The 23,197-nt window shown below is 46.1% G+C and overlaps 1 protein-coding gene across 2 annotated transcripts; it reads right to left on the reverse strand.

The window, feature by feature from the left end:
• Positions 1-1,311: 1,311 nt before the first annotated feature.
• On the reverse strand, positions 1,312-15,475 carry LOC139546375 (chromobox protein homolog 5-like). Of its 2 annotated transcripts, XR_011669213.1 has the most exons (3): positions 14,882-15,356; positions 9,076-9,188; positions 1,312-1,995 (listed from the first exon to the last, which is right to left on the reverse strand). XR_011669213.1 is itself a non-coding variant. In XM_071354702.1 (2 exons), the coding sequence occupies exons 1-2, from the start codon at positions 14,949-14,951 to the stop codon at positions 1,760-1,762; spliced, it is 306 nt and encodes a 101-aa protein (XP_071210803.1). In that variant the 5' UTR covers positions 14,952-15,475; the 3' UTR covers positions 1,312-1,759. The 2 variants fall into 2 exon arrangements, 1 of the variants encoding a protein (XP_071210803.1); XM_071354702.1 differs by lacking the exon at positions 9,076-9,188 and having other exon boundaries at positions 14,882-15,475.
• Between the last annotated feature and the right edge of the window lie 7,722 nt (positions 15,476-23,197).

Genomic DNA, 23,197 nt, shown 5'->3' on the forward strand with positions numbered 1-23,197 from the left:
CAGTGTGGTGGTGGCAGAAGAGCAGTGCAGGCACAGTGGGACGACCCAGCACACAGTTGGCCACGCTGGGGAGGCTGATTTAGCCTCTGATGTAATTTGATTTCATGTTAGAAGACTTGCGTGTATGGCCAGGCTGGCTGTAACACTCAGCTGCTTCTCATTGGACGAGTACTTGGTTTTGAGGGTTGCTTTTTCCTCAAGTGACTCTGAGGATGGCCTCCTTCACACTGCAAACAGACACAGGACGACATCGCACCACAAAGGGAAAATTGATGTTGGCAACAAGGGAGTTCACAACACTCCTGCAGTGTCTCATGCAAACATGCATAATACATGTCGGCACACACACACAAAGCAAGGTTTGGCTTGACACTCTGACATGGCCTAGTGTGCATATAAGATCATGATGTTTCGGTTTCTCTACCTCTGTCTGTCCATCCCTCCATCCAGTCATCCATCGTACAGTTTGTAAACCTGTTTGTCCTACCGGTCCCTTACCCAGCCACCCACAACTTAGCCATGACAGGGTGGCAGCCATGGCACTTTGATGAACCATCAAACAGGAAAAGTGTCAATACAGGACCAAGATCGAATCCTACTACACTGGTTCTGATGCTCGTCAGATGTGGCATGGCTTGCAAACTATCACAGATTACAAAGGGAAACCCAGCCGAGAGCTGTCCAGTGACGCGAGCCTCTCAGACAAGCTAAATACCTTCAATGCTCGCTTTGAGGAAAGCAACACTGAACCATGCATGAGAGCACCAGCTGTTCCAGATGACTATGTGATCACGCTTTCCATGTGAGTAAGACCTTCAAATAGGTTAACATTCACAAGGCGGATTACCAGGACTTGTACTCCAAGCATGCACTGACCAGCTGGCAAGTGTCTTCACTGACATTTTCAACCTCTCCCTGACATAATCTGTAATACCTACATGTTTCAAGCTGACCACTCTAGTCCCTGTGCCCAAGAAAACTAAGGTAACCTGTCTAAACGACTATCGCCCTGTAGCAATCACTTCTGTAGCTATGAAATTCTTTGAAAGACTGGTCATGGCTCACATCAACACCATCAACCCAGACACCCTCAACCCATTCCAATTGGCATACCGTCCAAACAGATCCACAGATGACGCAATCTCTATTGCACTCCACACTGCCCTTTCCTACCTGGACAAAAGGAACAACTACGTGAGAATGCTGTTCACTGAGTAAAGCTCAGTGTTCAACACCATAATTGTCAGGACCCGGTGCGAGAAACAGTCACTAATAATCGTCAGAACCCAGAAGATGAGGCAGACACAGCAGTACTAGAGATGGTGGTTTAATTAAAGAACAAAATCTTCAGGCAAAGAAACTAAATCCACAATGTCCAAAAATAAAGCCAAGAGGCACAAAATGGAAATCCTCCAAAATACAAAAGAAACTCCACAAAGTGGTAAAAAACAGCAGGGAAAAAACAAACCTCAAAAGACTACTCAAAATATACACAAGAACTAAACCAGAGAACCTCTGGAAAATCCAATAAAATAAATATCTGTAAAGAACAAGGCTTGGGCTGAGGCTGGGTGCTAACTTACAAACACTGAGCAAGGAACTGAGGAACACACAGGGTTTAAATACTAACAAGGGAATGACCTACAGGTGCAAACAATAATTAGAGCAAGAAAAACAAAAGGTACAAAAAAGGTGCAATGGGGACATCTAGTGACCAAAACCCGAACAGTCTTGGCCAAAACCTGACAGAATCCCCCTCCTAGGAACGGCTCCTGACGTTCCTACCAGCCTTCTCAAGGTGGAGGGTCCTGAACTGACGAATGAGGTCAGGGTCCAGTATGTCCTTGGCAGGAACCCAGGAGCGCTCCTCGGGACCGTAGCCTTCCCAGTCCACCAGATACTGCCAGGACCGCTGCACCCGGCGGGAATCCAGTATCCGGTGGACGGTATAAGCTGACTGGCCACCGATGACACGGGGCGGAGGGGGAGGTCTGCCTGCCGGGATAAGGGGAGAAAAAACAACAGGTTTTAACTTGTTATGGCTGCAGAGGGCGTATTGAAAAACTGGAAAATATGTGCCCATTTTCAAATGGCCTCTTACTCAATTTTTGCTCGTACAATATGCATATTATTATTAGTATTGGATAGAAAACACTGTCTAGTTTCTAAAACAGGTTTAATTATTTCTCTAAGTGAAACATAACTCTTTTTACAGCCCATTTTCTATCCAAAAGTGAAATTTCCAAGAAGCTATGTCTCTCTTCAAGATACTCTCTATAAAAGGCCTTGGCACTTAGGACTGTAGAAACACGTCACACGCCTTCCCCTGTGTGTCATGCGGAAGTGAGAGAAGAAATGACTTGATTATCTCTGTCAGGGACTGAAAACAACATCTTGGAGTCAGAAGTGCGCACTTAATTTTTTTTTCTGGGCGCGAAGTAGGAACTGGACTGCGCTCCTGGAAAACCCTCGTTATAGGTGAATATGACCTCCGGCTTCGAATTTATTTGATACATGTCACAATATCATCCTAAAGTATGTTTTTTCAATATACTTTAATTATATTATTGAAATTTATTCTGGACTTTAGACGTGATGCGACGCAATAATTTTGTCAAGACGGAGAGGTTAGCACGGCATGGCCAGTGTGCATGCTAATTCAAGAGGGACATCGTTCGTTCTGGGTCCAAATGAAGACGGTTCTGAACAAAGGACCCTTTGGAGAACATTCTGATGGAAAATCAACAAAGATAAGGACCCAATTTGGGATGCTTTTTCATATATCTGTCGAACTGTGCTATCGCTAGCGTTTGACTAGAATCAATGCTGCTGTGTGTTAGCTATTGTAGTAAGCTAATATAACGATATATTGTGTTTTCGCTGTAAAACACTTCAGAAATCGGAAATATTGTCTGTATTCACAAGATCTTTCTCTTTCATTAGCTATCCACCATATATTTGTCTGAAATGAGTTATGATGAGTAATAAGGTAGTTGACGTTGGTGTCTATTTTCTCTGGCTACTCCCGTGCGATTTCTGACTGTAGCTATGATGGTAGCAGTAATGTAAAACTGATTTATAGCTAAAATATGCAATTTTTTTGAACAAAACATAGATTTATTGTGTAACATGTTATAGGACTGTCATCTGAGGTAGTTTTTTCTAGGTTATTTAGGTTCGTTCTAGGTTAGATAGGTTGGCTTGTGCATTCTACTTGCATCCTACTTGTGCTGTGAAAAATGTCTGTCCTCTTTTTTATTTGGTGGTGAGCTAACATAAATATATGTGGTGTTTTCTCTGTAAAACATTTAAAAAATCGGACATGTTGGCTGGATTGACAAGATGTTTATCTTTCAAATGCTGTATTGGACTTGTTAATGTGTGAAAGTTAAATATTTTTTTAAAATAGATTTTGAATTTCGCGCCCTGCATTTGAGCTGGATGTTGTCATAGGTGTACCGGCGTCGGGCTGCAGCCATAACAGGTTAATAAAGAAATGTGAAATGTTGGATTGATCTTAAGGGATCTGGGTAAGTGCAGGCGAAAAGTAACGGGATTGACTCTCCTGGCAATCTTAAAGGGACCGATGAACCTCTGGGACAGCTTGCGAGACTCCACCCGTAGTGGTAAGTTCTTAGTTGAGAGCCATACTCTCTGGCTGGGGTACAGGGTAGGACCGGGACGGCGACGTCTGTTGGCTTGTCGTTGGTACTGCTGAGAGGAACGCAGAAGATTAAGACGTGCCTTCTTCCACGTAAGCCGACAGCGTCTGATGAACCTCGAGGCTGAAGGCACTCTGACTTCTGCCTCCTGGTCCGGGAACAATAGAGGCGCATAGCCAAACTGACACTCATACGGGGATATACCAGTGGAGGAGGAGCACAAGGTGTTGTGCGCGTACTCGGCCCAAACAATGAAGGATGACCATGTGGACGGGTTGTTGGAAACCATGCATCTGAGGGTGGTTTCCAGCTCCTGATTCATCCTCTCAGTTTGGCCATTGGACTCCGGATGGTACCCTGAAGATAAACTGGCCGTGGCCCCTATGAGTTGGCAGAAGGCCTTCCAAAACCTTGAGGCGAACTGGGGACCTCTGTCGGAAACCATATCTTGCGGAATCCCAAAGACTCGGAACACATGGTTAATCACCAACTCAGCTGTTTCCTTGGCAGAAGGTAATTTGGTCAAGGGAACAAACCTGGCCGCCTTAGAAAACCTGTCGATGATGACTAGGATCGTAGTATTACCATGGGACGGAGGAAGGCCAGTAATAAAGTCCAACGAGATATGGGACCAGGGTCGGTGGGGAATAGATAGAGGGTGAAGGAGTCCTTGAGGGCGGAGGTGAGAAGATTTGCCCTGGCAGCACACGGAACAGGCCTTGACGAAAGTGGCAACGTCTTCTTTTATGGTGGGCCACCAGAACTTACGCTGGATGAACTCCAAGGTGCGACCTACGCCCGGGTGACAGGTGAGGCGAGAGGAGTGCCCCCACAGAAGGACTTGGGACCTTGCTGCCTTGGGAACAAACAACCGATTAGCAGGACCTCCTCCAGGGCCCGGTTCGATGGCTTGAGCTTGTTTCACGGTATCCTCCACTTGCCACGAGATCGGAGCCACGATCTTAGCGGCCGGAAGGACAGTCATGTCAGTATCTTCTCGAATGGCAGGAGAGTAGATTCGTGACAAGGCGTCCGGTTTGAGATTCTTCGACCCGGGTCTATAGGTGAGGATAAACTGAAATCGGCTGAAGAAAAGAGACCATCGAGCTTGTCTGGAGTTCAACCGCTTCGCCTGCTGGATATACTCCAGATTTTTGTGGTCCGTAAGCACTTGAAACGGTTGAGAAGCCCCCTCGAGCCAGTGTCTCCATTCCTTCAATGCCATCTTAACCGCTAGGAGTTCACGATCCCCCACATCGTAATTCCTCTCGGCCGGGGTAAGCCGGTGAGAGAAGAAGGCGCAAGGATGAAGCTTCTTGTCTTCACCCCTCTGAGACAGGACAGCTCCAACCCCAACCTCTGATGCGTCTACCTCCACCACAAAAGGTTCATCCGCCGTTGGTAGTGTCAGGATGGGAGCAGAGAGGATGCGCTGCTTGAGTCCTTGGAAGGCCGTCTCAGCTTCTCTTCCCCACAGAAACCTTGTGTTGCCACCCTTGGTTACAGCTGAGAGAGGGGCTGCCACCGAGCTGAAGTTCTTGATGAACTTGCGGTAAAAGTTGGTGAAGCCCAGGAAACGCTGAACTTCCTTAACGGACTTGGGGGTGGGCCAATCCGCTACCGCCCCTACCTTCTTGGGGTCCATCTGGACTCGACCGGGTTCCACTATAAATCCCAGGAATTGTACTCGAGAGGAATGGAATTCACACTTTTCCGGCTTAACGTACAAATGGCTGTCTAGGAGGCGTTTGAGCACTTGTCTGACATGCTTAGTGTGTTCTTGAAGGGAGCTCGAAAAGATGAGGATGTCATCCAAGTAAACAAACACGAAGATGTTAAGCATATCCCTAAGCACATCGTTTATGAGCGCTTGGAACACAGCCGGAGCGTTGGTCAGGCCGAAGGGCATCACCGAGTATTCGTAGTGACCAGTAGGCGTGTTGAAAGCGGTCTTCCACTCGTCCCCGGGTTTGATCCCCACAAGATGGTATGCGTTCCGCAGGTCAAGCTTAGTGAAGACAACTGCTTCCTGGAGCAGCTCAAAGGCTGTGGCCATAAGGGGTAGCGGGTAGCGGTTACGGACGGTTATGGCATTGAGTCCCCGGTAGTCGATGCAAGGTCGTAATCCACCGTCTTTCTTGGCCACAAAGAAAAACCCTGCTCCCGCCGGCGAGGTAGATGGACGCATGAGGCCTGCTGCCAGAGCGTCCTTGATGTAGGTATCCATAGCAGCTCGTTCGGGAGGAGAAAGGGAAAAGATCCGACCCCTGGGAGGGCAGGTCCCCGGAAACAGGTTGATGGTGCAATCGTAAGGTCTATGGGGTGGTAGTTTGGTGGCCCTCTGTTTGCTAAATACCAGTTTGAGGTCATGGTAACACTCGGGAACTCGGGACAGGTCGATGGATTCTAGAGACTCGGAAGGGGAACTCGGGGAACTCGGGAAGATACAAGTGGCTTGGCACGTAGGACCCCACTGCTTGATAGTGCCCACAGACCAGTCGATGTGAGGGTTATGGCTGTGAAGCCAGGGATAACCAAGGACGAGAGGGAACTCGGAACAGGAGATCAGATGAAAGTTCATCACTTCCTGGTGTTGGGAAACTGAAAGTCGCAAGGGGGTAGTGGCACGAGTAACAAGTCCAGATCCCAAAGGGCTTCTATCCAACGTAGTAACCCTTATGGGGTCACTCAGAGGTTCAGAAGGAACGCCATTCTCTTTCGCCCAGACCCCATCCATGAAGTTACCTGCGGCTCCAGAGTCTACCAAGGCTTGAAGAGAAAACTCGTGGTCGTCCCAGGAAAGGGTAACTGGAATGAGCAGGCGGGAGTTGGATGGATGGGAGGAGGTTATGTTTCCCGTTACAGTCCTCCCAGGCCTGCACGGGAGAGTGCGTTTCCCTGGAGCCCGGGACACGTGGAGCGGAAATGGCCCGGTTTGCCGCAATATAGACAGCATCGCTCCCTCATCCGGCGGTCTCTCTCAGCCTGGGAGATGCGTCCAACCTGCATGGGTTCTGGTGGAGCCAGCGAGGATAAAGGTGGAGACTCGGAGCTGGAACCGATAGGAGCTAGGGTGAGCGGTCTACGGTTGAGTTCTCTCTCTCAGACGCTGGTCTATGCGTGAAGCCAACTTGATAAGGGACTCGAGGTTGTCCGGTGGTTCCCGAGTGGCCAGTTCATCTTGGATGGTGTCAGAAAGACCCTTCAAAAAACACACTGTGAGCGCCTCGTCGTTCCAGCCACTTGCTGCTGCCACAGTGCGGAACTGGATGGCATAGTCCGTCACGCTGCGCCGACCTTGGCGGAGAGTCAGGAGCTGTTTGGCTGAGTCAGGGCCGTTGGTAGGACCTTGAAACACTCGCTTGAATTCTTCAGCAAAGGTAGAGTAGCTGGCACAGCAGGGACTTTGGGCATCCCACACAGCAGTAGCCCAGGCTAGGGCTTTTTCCGACAGCAGGGTGATGATATATGCTATCTTGGACCGGTCGGTGGGAAACGACGATGGTTGCAGCTCAAAGGAGAGAGAACATTGGGTGAAAAACCCCTTACAAACACTCGGATCCCCTGAGAACCGTTGGGGAGGCGGTAGACTAGGTTTAGCCAGGGGGTTAACTGCCAGGGGCACTTGAATCTGATGAACTGGAGCAGAAGCGGTTGCCGGGGAAAGTCGATCCGAAATCTGCTTTATGGAAGTCAGCATCTCTGACAGAAGTTGAGAATGTCTAGCCATTAAGGCCTCTTGCTGAACCAGAGCAGCTTCGTGGCGTTGGACAGTCCCCTCGTGGTGGGACAGCATGGAAAAAAGATCCTGGGTACTGGCTGCCTCTGGGTTCATTATAATGGCTCAGTGTTTCTGTCAGGACCCGGTGCGAGAAACAGTCACTAATAATCGTCAGAACCCAGAAGATGAGGCAGACACAGCAGTACTAGAGATGGTGGTTTAATTAAAGAACAAAATCTTCAGGCAAAGAAACTAAATCCACAATGTCCAAAAATAAAGCCAAGAGGCACAAAATGGAAATCCTCCAAAATACAAAAGAAACTCCACAAAGTGGTAAAAAACAGCAGGGAAAAAACAAACCTCAAAAGACTACTCAAAATATACACAAGAACTAAACCAGAGAACCTCTGGAAAATCCAATAAAATAAATATCTGTAAAGAACAAGGCTTGGGCTGAGGCTGGGTGCTAACTTACAAACACTGAGCAAGGAACTGAGGAACACACAGGGTTTAAATACTAACAAGGGAATGACCTACAGGTGCAAACAATAATTAGAGCAAGAAAAACAAAAGGTACAAAAAAGGTGCAATGGGGACATCTAGTGACCAAAACCCGAACAGTCTTGGCCAAAACCTGACAATAATGCCCTTAAAGTTCATCACTAAGCTAAGGACTCTGGTATTAAACACCTCCCTCTGTAACTGGATCCTGGACTTCCTATCGGCCGCCCCAGGTGGTGAGGGTAGGCAACAACACATCCGCCATGCTGACCTTTCAACACGGGGGCCCCTCAGGGCCGGTGCCTAGTCCCCTCCTGTACTACCTGTTCACCCACGACTGCGTGGCTGTGCACATCTCCAACGCCATCTTTAAGTTTGCTGTTGACATGATGGTGGTAGGCTTGATCACCGACGACAATGAGAAACCCTTCATGGAGAAGGTCAGAGACCCGGCAGTGTGGTGCCAGGACAACAACCTCTCCCTCAACATCAGCAAGACAAAGGAGCTGATTGTGGACTACAGGAAACAGAGGGCTGAGATCGCCCCCATTCACATCGACAGGGCTGTAGTGGAGCGGGTCGAGAGTTTCAAGTTCCTAGGTGTCCACATCACTAAGGACCTATCATGGTCCAAACACAACAACACAGGCATGAAGAGGGCACGACAACGCCTCTTTTCCGTCAGGAGGCTGAAAAGACTTGGCATGGGTCCTGAGATCCTCAAAAAGTTTTACAGCTGCACCATTGAGAGCATCTTGACTGGTTGCGTCGCCGCTTGGTATGGCAACGAATAGACGATTTAGTCTAAATAGAGTAATAAACAGAGTGGAGGAATGGCTTGTTTACAGAGTAGAGTCAACTCCAGATAAATGCCATATGGTTGGGGACTCATGTGGCCTGTGTGCGCACTAAACACTAAACCTGTGCATACAGATATCAGATGCAATTTTTTAAAGAAAAAGTGCATTTTAATGGGGACTGGTGAACCGCATTGTGCAGTTTATTCTTTATATTATTACTACATTATTACATACAGTGCATTCGGAAAGTATTCAGCTCCCCTGACTTTTTATACATTCTGCCTTATTCTAAAATGGATTAAATGCATTTTTTTCTCATTAATCTACACACAATACCCCATAATGACAAAGTGAAAACAGGTTTTAGAATAAAGACAAAACCCATAAATACCTTATTTCCATAAGTATTCACACCCTTTGCTATGAGACTCGAAATTGAGCTCAGGTGCATCCTGTTCCCATTGATCATCCTTGAGATGTTTCTACAACTTGATTGGAGTTCACCTGTGGTGAATGTAATTTATTGAAAAGTTTGTGGTCATTCGCACATCCTTAAAAACATAGGTGCTGGGCTAATAAAGAATACTAGTATAGAACAAGAAGGCCCGCACATGGTTAAAGCTCCCAATTCACCGCTTTATTTGTTATTTATTTAACCTTCATTTAAATAGGCAAGTCAGTTAAGAACAAATTCTTATTCACAATGACGGGCTACCGGGGAACAGTGTCTTGTTCAGGGGCAGAACAACTGATTTTTACCTTGTCAGCTCTGGGATTCAATCCAGCAACCTTTCAGTTACAGGCCCAAAGCTCTAACCACTAGGCTACCTGCCGCCCCATGTTTTATATCAAGGAGAAAATGACATAGTATCTGACAATATGTAGAGTATTGTGTTATTCTACTCGCACCTTTAAGATCCTACTCTCCATGCTGCTCCGCCACGTTTTTTCCTCCTCCTCATCCCACTTATTGATAACGTTTCGATCCAAAACCGATCTTCGTCAGGTCAAACACACATTTCACATCCCAAAATATACACATTTCACCTCACATGACCATTGCGGACATGACGCATGGTGGGTGCAAAAAAACATTTGTATATCTCTAATAATTAAATAATAATGAGATGGGTGCATGTAATTGTTCCAGAAAATAATATATATATATACAAAATGACCAAGTGGGTAACCTGGAAGGCAAGACAAATCAAAGTAAAGTAACATATTCAGGTAAGAAATGGTCTGATATCAAACTCTTGATTCAGACTTCTAGGAGACATGGTTCAAATGTAATTGATTGACATGATTTGGAAAGGCACACACCTGTCTATATAAGGTCCCACAGTTGACAGTGCATGTCAGAGCAAAAATCAAGCCATGAGGTCGAAGGAATTGTCCGTAGAGCTCCAAGACAGGAATGTGTCGAGGCACAGATCTGGGGAAGGGTACCAAAACATTTCTGCAGCATTGAAGGTCCACAAGAACACAGTGGCCTTCATCATTCTTAAATGGAAGAAGTTTGGAACCAACAAGACTCTTCCTAGAGCTGGCCGCCTGGCCAAACTGAGCAATCGGGGGAGAAGGGCCTTAGTCAGGGAGGTGACCAAGAACCTGATGGCCACTCTGACAGAGCTCTAGCGTTCCTCTGTGGAGATGTGAGAATCTTCCAGAAGGACAACCATCTCTGCAGCACTCCACCAATCAGGCCTTTATGGTAGAGTGGCCAGACGGAAGCCACTCCTCAATTAACGGGACATGACAGCCCGCTTGGTGTTTTCCAAAAGGCACTCTCAGAACATGAGAAACAAGATTTTCTGGTTTGATGAAATCAAGATTGAACTGGCCTGAAAGCCAAGTGTCACGTCTGGAGGAAACCTGGCACCATCCCGACGGTGAAGCATGGTGGTGGCAGCATCATACTGTGGGTGTCTCACTTCTGTCATCATAAAGTGCTTTGAGAGACAAGTCAAGGATCATATCACCTCCACCCCACCTGTCATTCTAGACCCACTTCAATTTGCTTACCGCCCCAATAGATCCACAGACGATGCAATTGCCATCACATTTATAAACTGCCCTATCCCATCTGGACAAGAAGGAATACCTATGTAAGAATGCTGTTCATTGACTACAGCTCAGCATTCAACACCATAGTACCCTCCAAACTCATCATTAAGCTTGAGTCCCTGGGTCTTGACCCCGCCCTGTGCAACTGGGTCCTGGACTTCCTGACGGGCCGCCCCGTCAACACTTGGGCCCCACAAGGGTGTGTTCTCAGCCCCCTCCTGTACTCCCTGTTCACCCATGACTGTGTGGCCACGCACACCTCCAACTCAATTATCAAGTTTGCAGACGACACAACAGTGGTAGGCTTGATTACCAACAACGACAAGACAGGACAGGGACCTCAGAGTGTGGTGTCAGGAAAATGTTCTCTCACTCAATGTCAGCAAAACAAAAGAGATGATCATGGACTTCAGGAAACAGAAAAGGGAGCACCCCCCTGTCCACATTGACGGGACAGCAGTTGAGGTGACATTTTTTTAAATTCCTCGGTGTACATATCCCCGAAAAACTGAAATGGACCACAGTGCCTCTTCAACCTCAGGAGGCTGAAAAACACTGAAAACCCTGACTAACTTTTACAGGTGCACAATCGAGAGCATCCTGTCGGGCTGTATCACCGCCTGGTACGGCAAATGCACCGCCCACAACCACAGGGCTCTCCAGAGGGTGGTGTGGTCTGCACAACGCATCACTGGGGGCAAACTACCTGCCTTCCAGGACACCTACAACACCCGATGTTACAGGAATTCAAAAAAGATCATTAAGAACAATAACCACCCGAGGCACTGCCTGTTCACCCCATTTCCATCCAGAAGGCGAGGTCAGTACAGGTGCATCAAAGCTGGGACACAGAGATTGAAAAACAGCTTCTATCTCAAGGCCATCAGATTGTTAAACAGCCATCACTAGCGCAGAGAGGCGGCTGCCTACCTACAGACTTGATATCATTGGCCACTTTAATAAATGGAACACTAGTCACTTTAATAATGCCACTTTAAGAATGTTTACATATCTCACATTACTTATCTCATATGTATATACTGTATACTGCATCCTACACTATCTATTCTATACTATCTATTGCATCTTACCCGCTCTGTCACTGCTCATCCATATATTTTATATTTATATATTCTTATCCTATTCCTTTTCTAGATTGTGTGTATTAGGTTTTGTTGTGGAATTTGTTAGATATTAGGTTTTGTTGTGGAATCGTTAGATATTACCTGTTAGATACTGCTGCACTGTCGGATCTAGAAGCATAAGCATTTCGCTACACTCGCAATAACATCTGCTAACCATGTGTATGTGACCAATACAATTTGATTTGATGTTTTTCAGCGGCAGGAACTGGGAGACTAGTCAGGATCGAGGGAAAGATGAATGGAGCAAAGTACAGAGAGATCCTTGATGAAAACCTGCTCCAGAGCGCTCAGGACCTCAGACTGGGGCGAAGGTTCATCTTCCAACAGGACAACGACCCTAAGCACACAGCCAAGACAACACAGATTGGCTTCGGGACAAGTCTCTGAGTAGCCCAGCCAGAGCCCGGACTTGGACCCAATCGAACATCTCAGGAGAGACCTGAAAATAGCTGTGCAGCGTTGCTCCCCTTCAATTTTAGAATAAGGCTGTAACATAACAAAATTTGGACAAAGTCAAGGGGTCTAAATACTTTCCGAATGCACTGTATGTGAGCACACATTCATAGGCCTTCATAAATGCATATAACATAACCTGTCCCTATTGCACTTGTTTGTATCTGAAGACCTCTTCGTCTCTGTGTGTCCCAGAGAGAGAGAGCACTAAAGAGACACTCCAATAAGCCCTCTATTGATGTGTGCCTGGTGCCCCTCCCCCTCCCGGGTGCCCCTCCCCCTCCTCCTAAAGACATCTGTAGCAGCTGCCCCCTTGTACTCCTGTCAGCAGAGCAGGGGGTGGGGTGGTGTGTGGAGGGGTTAGAGGGGGCGTGTTAGGGCACCTCCCCTTTGGGAGGGGGCCAACCCGCACACTTGTGCAACATCACATTCATGAATGGCTAATAGTCGCTATCAGGTCACCCTGAAAACACAACATCGACCTCTGACCCCTTTTTAGCACAAAGCCGGTCCAATGCAATCATACAAGCCCCTGATGAATCTTCTCTCTCTCTCACACACACACACACACACACACACACACACACACACACACACACACACACACACACACACACACACACACACACACACACACACACACACACACACACACACACACACAGGTTTCATTTTAGCACTTTCCTTACATAACTGACACACTAGTTGAATTAGCAGCTAATAAAAAATAACTCTGCCCTAGACATTCATATTATGTCTAGTATAAAAAACAAAAATTTCTAAAGTGTGTCTATCACTATCAGCATAGAAAACATACCTTTTTACGTGCTAAATTATATCACATGCTTGGCAAAGCTAAGGACTTGCAGCACAAGTAGCCACAGTCTAGCTGTGGAGTCTCACTCCCACACACACACACACACACACACACACACACACACACACACACACACACACACACACACACACACACACACACACACACACACACACACACACACACACACACACACACACACACAGGTTTCATTTTAGCACTTTCCTTACATAACTGACACACTAGTTGAATTAGCAGCTAATAAAAAATAACTCTGCCCTAGACATTCATATTATGTCTAGTATAAAAAACAAAAATTTCTAAAGTGTGTCTATCACTATCAGCATAGAAAACATACCTTTTTACGTGCTAAATTATATCACATGCTTGGCAAAGCTAAGGACTTGCAGCACAAGTAGCCACAGTCTAGCTGTGGAGTCTCACACCCACTCCCACACACACACACACACACACACACACACACACACACACACACACACACACACACACACACACACACACACACACACACACACACACACACACACACATTAAGCGTGCAAAATGCCAGGAGTACAAATGCCATTATACACAGCCAGGGTGCAAGGGAGAGAACCCTGACAAACTTCTGCTTGGCCCTTTCTCAAACGATTTAGAAATATACAGCGAATATTAACATTCATGTTTCACACAACTTCATAGACCAAACAATGGGTAGGTGCAAACACTTGATTCATTGGTGAATAAGTTTAGGAGTAAGCCTTTGGCGGTCTGATTTCCGAAAAGCGCTAAACTCCTGCGGAAGTCCCGCCTTCCTACTTCTGTACCTCGATGATGTAACCACTTTCCAAATATAGTGTGTTGCCGATGGTTAAGCGGCTTTACCTCTGGCGGAGGCTGCTGTCAGTTAGACGACGTCACTGGGATCGTGTTATTATTGTAAACAGCCCGCCTGCTTTCCACTGGCGCTCTCTGCCGAGCGGACTATCCCCAGTCCTTTGTTCGCACAGTGAAAATACTAGCGCGACAAAGCAAAGGGACAAGAACTGTTTGTCTGCGCTAGTGGTGGATTAAAACACGGGACAACGTTTAAATCCAAGACAGAAAGAGGGTTTTGTGAATAAATGACAAGTGGTAGAAATTAATTTGGAGTTGCGGCATGTTGATTATCAATGTATAGCCATTAAACCGGCTACTCGCTATAATAGCCTACACTGCAACCCTTTTATATTCGGTCTATTCTAGAAAAAAAAACTATTTGCACGAATGTCAATTGAGTATCCTAAAATAAACGCTGAAGAATTAGATCTAGAAGGGGTATTTAGGCCTACCAATTATAGGCCTACTGTTGTCAGACATTGCAAGATGACAAGACACCACAAGTAAACAAGACAATGCCACCAGTGTTATCCACTTAAAGAGATTAGTTAATGGCAAATTCCTTTCCAACTCAAAACAAATGAATCAACTTGGCTTCAATAAGGTACAGGTCAGAGTCATGTATTAAAGGAGATCGAAATTCAAGATGAATCTGATGGCACTTTGTGTCCAATTTCCAAGGAAAACAAAGCGCAAACAAACCTATAAACCTATGCTCAACATTTCGTTTAAACATTTAAATCCATCAAGGGGGTGCAACTGGCTAGATCGACGACACAACCCCGGCATCAAAATAAAAAAGTTGAAAGAGTATATGAATGGTTAATGACACTTACTATGCGCCTTGGAGACGAGTGTTCGAGTGGGGTCACACAGCTCAACTCGCTGGAAGATATACTTAATCATATCTTCTCGATATTTTCATCCACTTGACAACAAGGATCCATGTCCAGATTAAGTGCAGTTTCAGCAGGCTTCAAGGAAGTTGTTCTTTTGTTCCAGTATTTATAGGTTGCGTCAATGTTGCGAAAAGGGGGAGGCGGAGCGGTGGCACAAGAGAGCGAGCGAGAAGCAAAAAAAACAGACTATGAGCGCAAAACATTCGAGTCTGGATCGCACGATGTAGCCAGAAAAAACCTTCTTCAAAATCCCAGACAAAATTGTCTGATCAGATCACGTGCTCTCGAACGACCAGCATCCCTCCAAACTCCAACAGACACGAGTGAAAATCCCCATCACCACCAAGGGTATGATCTACGGGGCGCTCACTGTGCGCATCGGAGACTGTGGAGTCCTAGCTGGCCGGCAGTCAGATATAGGACCGGGAAATGCACAGAGACGCCACATGCAGACCAAATTCTTCCTTCAGCATCGTGATGACTCACTGACCCAACGTATAGGCAAGGCTGAAGGTGTTCATGCTCCAGTGGTTGGCAAGCTGGATAGCTCCATGGAGTCTCCGTGGAGGGAGGAAACAATTCCAGTTTAAGCTTTAAAGGGATACTTCGGTATTTTGGCATGATGAACTCATGGATACAATTGTTATATATCTGTGTCCAGTCAACACAGTCCAGTATGAAAGAAGTTAGATATAGTTTCGCTAGCCAATGCTAACTAGCGTTAGCGCAATGACTTGAAGTCTATGGGTATATACTAGCATGCTAGCATTTCAGTCCCAGAGACCCATAGACTTTCAGTCATTGCGCTAACGCTAGTTATCAGTTTCCTTCAAACTGCATGCAGAGACATAAAAATGGTAGGCCTATCCATGAGTTCATCTGACTCTTGGGAATTAGATAAAGGGCCTCAATGCCAAAATCCCTAAAGAGCCCTTTGAGCACTCTAACTTGTTTTCATATAGGCTATCACAACTTGGAAATGGGGTTGAGTAGCATTGAATTGTTAAATCGAATAGCCTGCAAAAGATGGTTCGGAGTGTCCTAAAATCAAAAGGTGAGCTGTCCGTTTCCCGCCATTACTGTTGCATCCTGAAGTTCACTCGTGACAGTGTTGCCACCACCACGAAGCCATGTTCTCATCTCTCCATTTCATTTGTCAAAGATGACAGGCAACAGACGTGAGGGGAATTACTCAAACATCACTGCATCCATAGGATATCTTTGTATATCCACAAAATAAAAATATTATGGCAAAATGACGGCCTATGCTTTTACGCAAATGCTGTAAAACCATTTACGCAGTCTATTCTATTGAATCAAAGTTTTCTTGGCCGCGGAGACCGTTTGGAAGTTGTAATAGGTCTAGTGTGTGCAGCGAAATGCTTGTATTAGGCCTACTAGCGCCCATAAAGATGCATTAGGCCTAACTAACAATAAAAAATCCATATAGGCTGGAACTTGAGGCAAATGAAACATACAAAAGACTCGAAACTGTGTGGAATAGTGAAACAACCTTATCTGCAACGCCACGCCCATAGAATTAGGAATTAGAAGACTACTAGTAATTTAATAGGATCTATATGGCTGCGCCTCACTGATGACAGAACAATAACCACCTGCTTCGAGCATACTGCTCATCTCTCCAAGCGCACCATCTATCCAAGCGCACCACATAAACTTCAATATGCTATTACAGACTATGCGTCCCCTCAAGTATTTTCCATAAATAACTAAACGGGGGGATAGTGAGCAAAAAGGCTAGACTGCCCTCTAACATGAATACAATCCTCAAAAATAAGCAATGCACTTTATAGGCGAGATAGTGTCCAATTTAATTTAGACAATAGGCTACAACGGACCCGCACGTGCAAACGTAGTGTACGTTGATCGAACTGTCCAATTTTGTGAACAATAAAATAGCAGTGTTCTTTCAGAGCGACTTGTCCCTGTGAGATCACCGTTACATCGTTCTGAAAAATATTGCTCACAGAGAACCACTCAGCCCGCAAACTCACAGGGTGACTTTGAGAGAACGAAATAGGATATTTTCATATTTTTTCTCTAAATGGAATAAAGAAGCGACTAAAATAAACTCATAAGGCCTACATGCAAACTGCTGCCTGCAGCTGTGCTGCTAAACTACATTTAAAAAAGGAGAACATCAGCTATAAAGCATGAGGCCACTTGAACCGAATGTTATCCTGTTACGCATCAGAGCCTCTTTGTTTGGTTTTGAAACGCTAAGTCCAAGACCCAACATTTGAGCCATTTCCACTTAGTGCCCCAAGTTCTCCCAGTCTCTGGTTTCATTGGTGTAAATTAGAGTATAGGCGATCAGGCGCCGACAACACAGCCAGTGGGTTGAATGCATTTAGTCTAGGCTACTCATGGCCATTTCATATTGTTATTGTTGCGTTTGTTGCGTGACCTATCCTGTTTGTTGGTCCAGTTCTCGCAAAAATGAACCTGAATATTATTTCAAAATCAAATCCAGTTGTGTCGGTCATGGATTTGAATAATATTAAGGCTATTCTCCAGACTTTCAAACAGCCTCTAAACCATAGGGCCGAGAAGGCCTGCGTGACCAAAGTATCTTGACAGGAGGTCTATGTGCATTATTTAAGGCTAGGCCTATGCAGTCCATAATCTCCCAAAATGACATATTTCGGAATAAACTGCACAGACTAATGGAGAAGTGCATAATCGATACATTAGGCCTATTATTGGCATTGGCCATATTGTTGTCTGAATACAAATGCTATAACAATGTATGCAGGTATTAATGGAGAGACCAGTATCGCTTAATAAAGTTTTATTTTTGAAGGGACGAAGCGTTGAGGAAGTTGATTTAAAAAGTGCTAGCCTATATTTATGGAAGAGAAAAACATTGCTCTTGCACAACTGTTTTCCAGAAATGACCTATTGCTCTCTTTTCCTTCAAATGCACTACTAAAAGAAAGCAAAAGCGTATTTGAGAAAACAGCTGTAAACTTCGAAATATATTTGATTCCGGATAGGGCTGAAAACGTGTTATTTTACACCAATTTGGACATGAATTTCAGCGTATCCAGCCGGCATTTAAACAGCAACCTACGTGGCTATTTTGAGATAGTAGGCTTCTTTATCAAAATAATAACGGGGCCGTGCTGTGTGAATAGTGAATATTTAACATGTTGCCTTATCTTATTGTCTCGTATTTATTTCACTGTGGGCCTATTTATCAAACAAACTGAAGACATATATGGCGAAACATGACTTAAACTTTGTCCTGGTTCTTTGCATTTTCTACGGTTTTTGTGGGGTAGGCTAGTATTTTTATGGATGAATCCCAATTCGCCACAGACAAAATCGCCTGCTCATATCGAATTGGCTCACCTTTAAAATGCATGGACGCAGATAGAACATTTTGGCCCATCCGGGGAACCCTTAGTTATCGTGGTCAAAATGAAGTCTGAAATAATAATTCCTTACTCAGGTATTTCCTATAGGCCTAAACTAACTTTGTTTGTTGAGAAACAATCGCTGAAAATCTTTGTAGAACATCATCAGACTAAGCATATATGTCTAATCAAGATTCTATGTGAATAAGCATTGTGATGCTTGTAGCTTTTTTCTCATATTTGGAAAAATATATATATAATCTTTAGAAATCTGACCAAATATTGCTTTCGTAAAGTAGCCAGCCTATAAGAAAGATGAGCTTTATTCAGAATTGCATGAATCTTGAAATCCGCGTAATTCGAAGGGGATCAAAGGGATATTTCATTTCAAAACAGATGTCCAGTCCAGAATTTGCTGTCAATGACAGAATACAAGCATTATATATCTGGAGATACCTTTTAGAAGCGGGAAAAACATTGTGCCAATCTTGTAAACATCTTATAACCGTGAGTTACTTTTACTTTCACAAAGTAGCCTAATGCAATTAGCCTACTGTCCACATTGAAGTAACCACCACGCAAGACAGGGCAGGACTCACCCTGAATTAGACACACCAGTGACTGAGGCTAGCAATAACTGTTTAAACTCCGGATATAGGCTAGATAGGCCTACATCACGTACACTCACCTCAATATACCTTTTGTATAAATGACTTACCTTTAGCATCATGATAATGAGTGTACAGTCGTCAGATCATGGGAGAGAAACGGTTGCAATGTGTCACTTTAGTTAGGCTAAGCTTAGATTGCCATAGGTCATCATTAATTCACATTCGAGGTTTGATGTAAATCTTGAATTGCGGGTTTTACTGGGAAACAATAGCCTTGGTGATTTATCAAACAAACTTCGGCAAGATGAAACAAACAACCCCCATATATATATCAAGTCTGCAATTAAGATCAACTTGTACAAGTTTTTAGGTTACGAAAACATTGACAGAAAACAAGAGGTGACCGGAACGCGTTGAGAATTGTTTTAACCAAACTCCTCAAATGCGTTCACTGCTTCGCTGGAGTTATGAGTGCAACATTGATGTCAGCCCGTCAGGGTCACGAGTTCATTGATCGATCAACCTGAGAATTTGATGTTCCTGATTGTCCTCACATTTCACTTCCCGTCTCTCCCATGTTTTTCATTTGCATTAGGGCTATTTGCTATAAGATAGCATTTGTTAGATTTGAAACGAATAAAAATATGATGGTGGTTATTTTTGTCTAACTGCATAAACGCTTTGATCGGGCTAAGTATTACAATAATTTCGACTAGAGGTAATTTTATGAATACTCATACCACACATACGCACACGCACACAAACCAGTCGCCCACATACTTGTTTGATGTGTTTAACTATGTGTTTGTGTGTGATCAGTTTGCATGTCTGCCAATGCGTCTGTACTGTGTCAGTCCCTGTATTATAACTATCAGCTCATTTGCATGGTGTGTGGGCAGACGTACCGTCAGAATGCAAAAGGGAAAGGGTAATCATTAGACAGATCTGCTGCTCATCTGAAAGGTCATTCATGCCAAACCAGAGACACAGGCTCAGAGCAAAACGGCTGCAGCTCAGAGGTCTAAAGGGCTGCAGCTCAGAGCAAAACGGCTGCAGCTCAGAGGTCTAAAGGACTGCAGCTCAGAGCAAAAGGGCTGCAGCTCAGAGCAAAAGGGCTGCAGCTCAGAGGTCTAAAGGGCTGCAGCTCAGAGCAAAACGGCTGCAGCTCAGAGGTCTAAAGGACTGCAGCTCAGAGCAAAAGGGCTGCAGCTCAGAGCAAAAGGGCTGCAGCTCAGGGGTCTAAAGGGCTGCAGCTCAGAGCAAAAGTGCTGCAGCTCAGTAGTCTAAAGGGCTGCAGCTCAGAGCAAAAGGGCTGCAGCTCAGGGGTCTAAAGGGCTGCAGCTCAGAGCAAAAGTGCTGCAGCTCAGTAGTCTAAAGGGCTGCATCTCAGTAGTCTAAAGGGCTGCAGCTCAGAGCAAAAGGGCTGCAGCTCAGTAGTCTAAAGGGCTGCATCTCAGTAGTCTAAAGGGCTGCAGCTCAGAGCAAAAGGGCTGCAGCTCAGGGGTCTAAAGGACTGCAGCTCAGAGCAAAAGGGCTGCAGCTCAGAGCAAAAGGGCTGCAGCTCAGAGCAAAAGGGCTGCAGCTCAGGGGTCTAAAGGGCTGCATCTCAGTAGTCTAAAGGGCTGCATCTCAGTAGTCTAAAGGGCTGCAGCTCAGAGCAAAAGTGCTGCAGCTCAGTAGTCTAAAGGGCTGCATCTCAGTAGTCTAAAGGGCTGCATCTCAGTAGTCTAAAGGGCTGCAGCTCAGTAGTCTAAAGGGCTGCAGCTCAGTAGTCTAAAGGGCTGCAGCTCAGAGCAAAAGGGCTGCAGCTCAGGGGTCTAAAGGGCTGCAGCTCAGAGCAAAAGTGCTGCAGCGCAGTAGTCTAAAGGGCTGCAGCTCAGTAGTCTAAAGGGCTGCAGCTCAGAGCAAAAGGGCTGCAGCTCAGGGGTCTAAAGGGCTGCAGCTCAGAGCAAAAGTGCTGCAGCTCAGTAGTCTAAAGGGCTGCATCTCAGTAGTCTAAAGGGCTGCATCTCAGTAGTCTAAAGGGCTGCAGCTCAGAGCAAAAGGGCTGCAGCTCAGGGGTCTAAAGGGCTGCAGCTCAGTAGTCTAAAGGGCTGCAGGTCAGAGCAAAAGTGCTGCAGCTCAGTAGTCTAAAGGGCTGCACCTCAGTAGTCTAAAGGGCTGCATCTCAGTAGTCTAAAGGGCTGCAGCTCAGAGCAAAAGTGCTGCAGCTCAGAGCAAAAGGGCTGCAGCTCAGGGGTCTAAAGGGCTGCATCTCAGTAGTCTAAAGGGCTGCAGCTCAGAGCAAAAGTGCTGCAGCTCAGTAGTCTAAAGGGCTGCATCTCAGTAGTCTAAAGGGCTGCAGCTCAGAGCAAAAGTGCTGCAGCTCAGAGCAAAAGGGCTGCAGCTCAGGGGTCTAAAGGGCTGCATCTCAGTAGTCTAAAGGGCTGCAGCTCAGAGCAAAAGTGCTGCAGCTCAGTAGTCTAAAGGGCTGCATCTCAGTAGTCTAAAGGGCTGCATCTCAGTAGTCTAAAGGGCTGCAGCTCAGAGCAAAAGTGCTGCAGCTCAGTAGTCTAAAGGGCTGCATCTCAGTAGTCTAAAGGGCTGCATCTCAGTAGTCTAAAGGGCTGCATCTCAGTAGTCTAAAGGACTGCAGCTCAGAGCAAAAGGGCTGCAGCTCAGAGCAAAAGGGCTGCAGCTCAGGGGTCTAAAGGGCTGCATCTCAGTAGTCTAAAGGGCTGCATCTCAGTAGTCTAAAGGGCTGCAGCTCAGAGCAAAAGTGCTGCAGCTCAGTAGTCTAAAGGGCTGCATCTCAGTAGTCTAAAGGGCTGCATCTCAGTAGTCTAAAGGGCTGCATCTCAGTAGTCTAAAGGGCTGCAGCTCAGAGCAAAAGGGCTGCAGCTCAGGGGTCTAAAGGGCTGCAGCTCAGAGCAAAAGTGCTGCAGCTCAGTAGTCTAAAGGGCTGCATCTCAGTAGTCTAAAGGGCTGCAGCTCAGAGCAAAAGGGCTGCAGCTCAGGGGTCTAAAGGGCTGCAGCTCAGTAGTCTAAAGGGCTGCAGGTCAGAGCAAAAGTGCTGCAGCTCAGTAGTCTAAAGGGCTGCATCTCAGTAGTCTAAAGGGCTGCATCTCAGTAGTCTAAAGGGCTGCAGCTCAGAGCAAAAGGGCTGCAGCTCAGGGGTCTAAAGGGCTGCAGCTCAGAGCAAAAGTGCTGCAGCTCAGTAGTCTAAAGGGCTGCAGCTCAGTAGTCTAAAGGGCTGCAGCTCAGAGCAAAAGGGCTGCAGCTCAGGGGTCTAAAGGGCTGCAGCTCAGAGCAAAAGTGCTGCAGCTCAGTAGTCTAAAGGGCTGCATCTCAGTAGTCTAAAGGGCTGCATCTCAGTAGTCTAAAGGGCTGCAGCTCAGAGCAAAAGGGCTGCAGCTCAGGGGTCTAAAGGGCTGCAGCTCAGTAGTCTAAAGGGCTGCAGGTCAGAGCAAAAGTGCTGCAGCTCAGTAGTCTAAAGGGCTGCATCTCAGTAGTCTAAAGGGCTGCATCTCAGTAGTCTAAAGGGCTGCAGCTCAGAGCAAAAGGGCTGCAGCTCAGGGGTCTAAAGGGCTGCAGCTCAGTAGTCTAAAGGGCTGCAGGTCAGAGCAAAAGTGCTGCAGCTCAGTAGTCTAAAGGGCTGCATCTCAGTAGTCTAAAGGGCTGCATCTCAGTAGTCTAAAGGACTGCAGCTCAGAGCAAAAGGGCTGCAGCTCAGAGCAAAAGGGCTGCAGCTCAGGGGTCTAAAGGGCTGCATCTCAGTAGTCTAAAGGGCTGCAGCTCAGAGCAAAAGTGCTGCAGCTCAGTAGTCTAAAGGGCTGCATCTCAGTAGTCTAAAGGGCTGCAGCTCAGAGCAAAAGTGCTGCAGCTCAGAGCAAAAGGGCTGCAGCTCAGGGGTCTAAAGGGCTGCATCTCAGTAGTCTAAAGGGCTGCAGCTCAGAGCAAAAGTGCTGCAGCTCAGTAGTCTAAAGGGCTGCATCTCAGTAGTCTAAAGGGCTGCATCTCAGTAGTCTAAAGGGCTGCAGCTCAGAGCAAAAGTGCTGCAGCTCAGTAGTCTAAAGGGCTGCATCTCAGTAGTCTAAAGGGCTGCATCTCAGTAGTCTAAAGGGCTGCATCTCAGTAGTCTAAAGGACTGCAGCTCAGAGCAAAAGGGCTGCAGCTCAGAGCAAAAGGGCTGCAGCTCAGGGGTCTAAAGGGCTGCATCTCAGTAGTCTAAAGGGCTGCATCTCAGTAGTCTAAAGGGCTGCAGCTCAGAGCAAAAGTGCTGC

This window comes from Salvelinus alpinus, chromosome 20 (assembly GCF_045679555.1).
Source record: "Salvelinus alpinus chromosome 20, SLU_Salpinus.1, whole genome shotgun sequence".
Taxonomy (NCBI): Eukaryota; Metazoa; Chordata; class Actinopteri; order Salmoniformes; family Salmonidae; genus Salvelinus; species Salvelinus alpinus.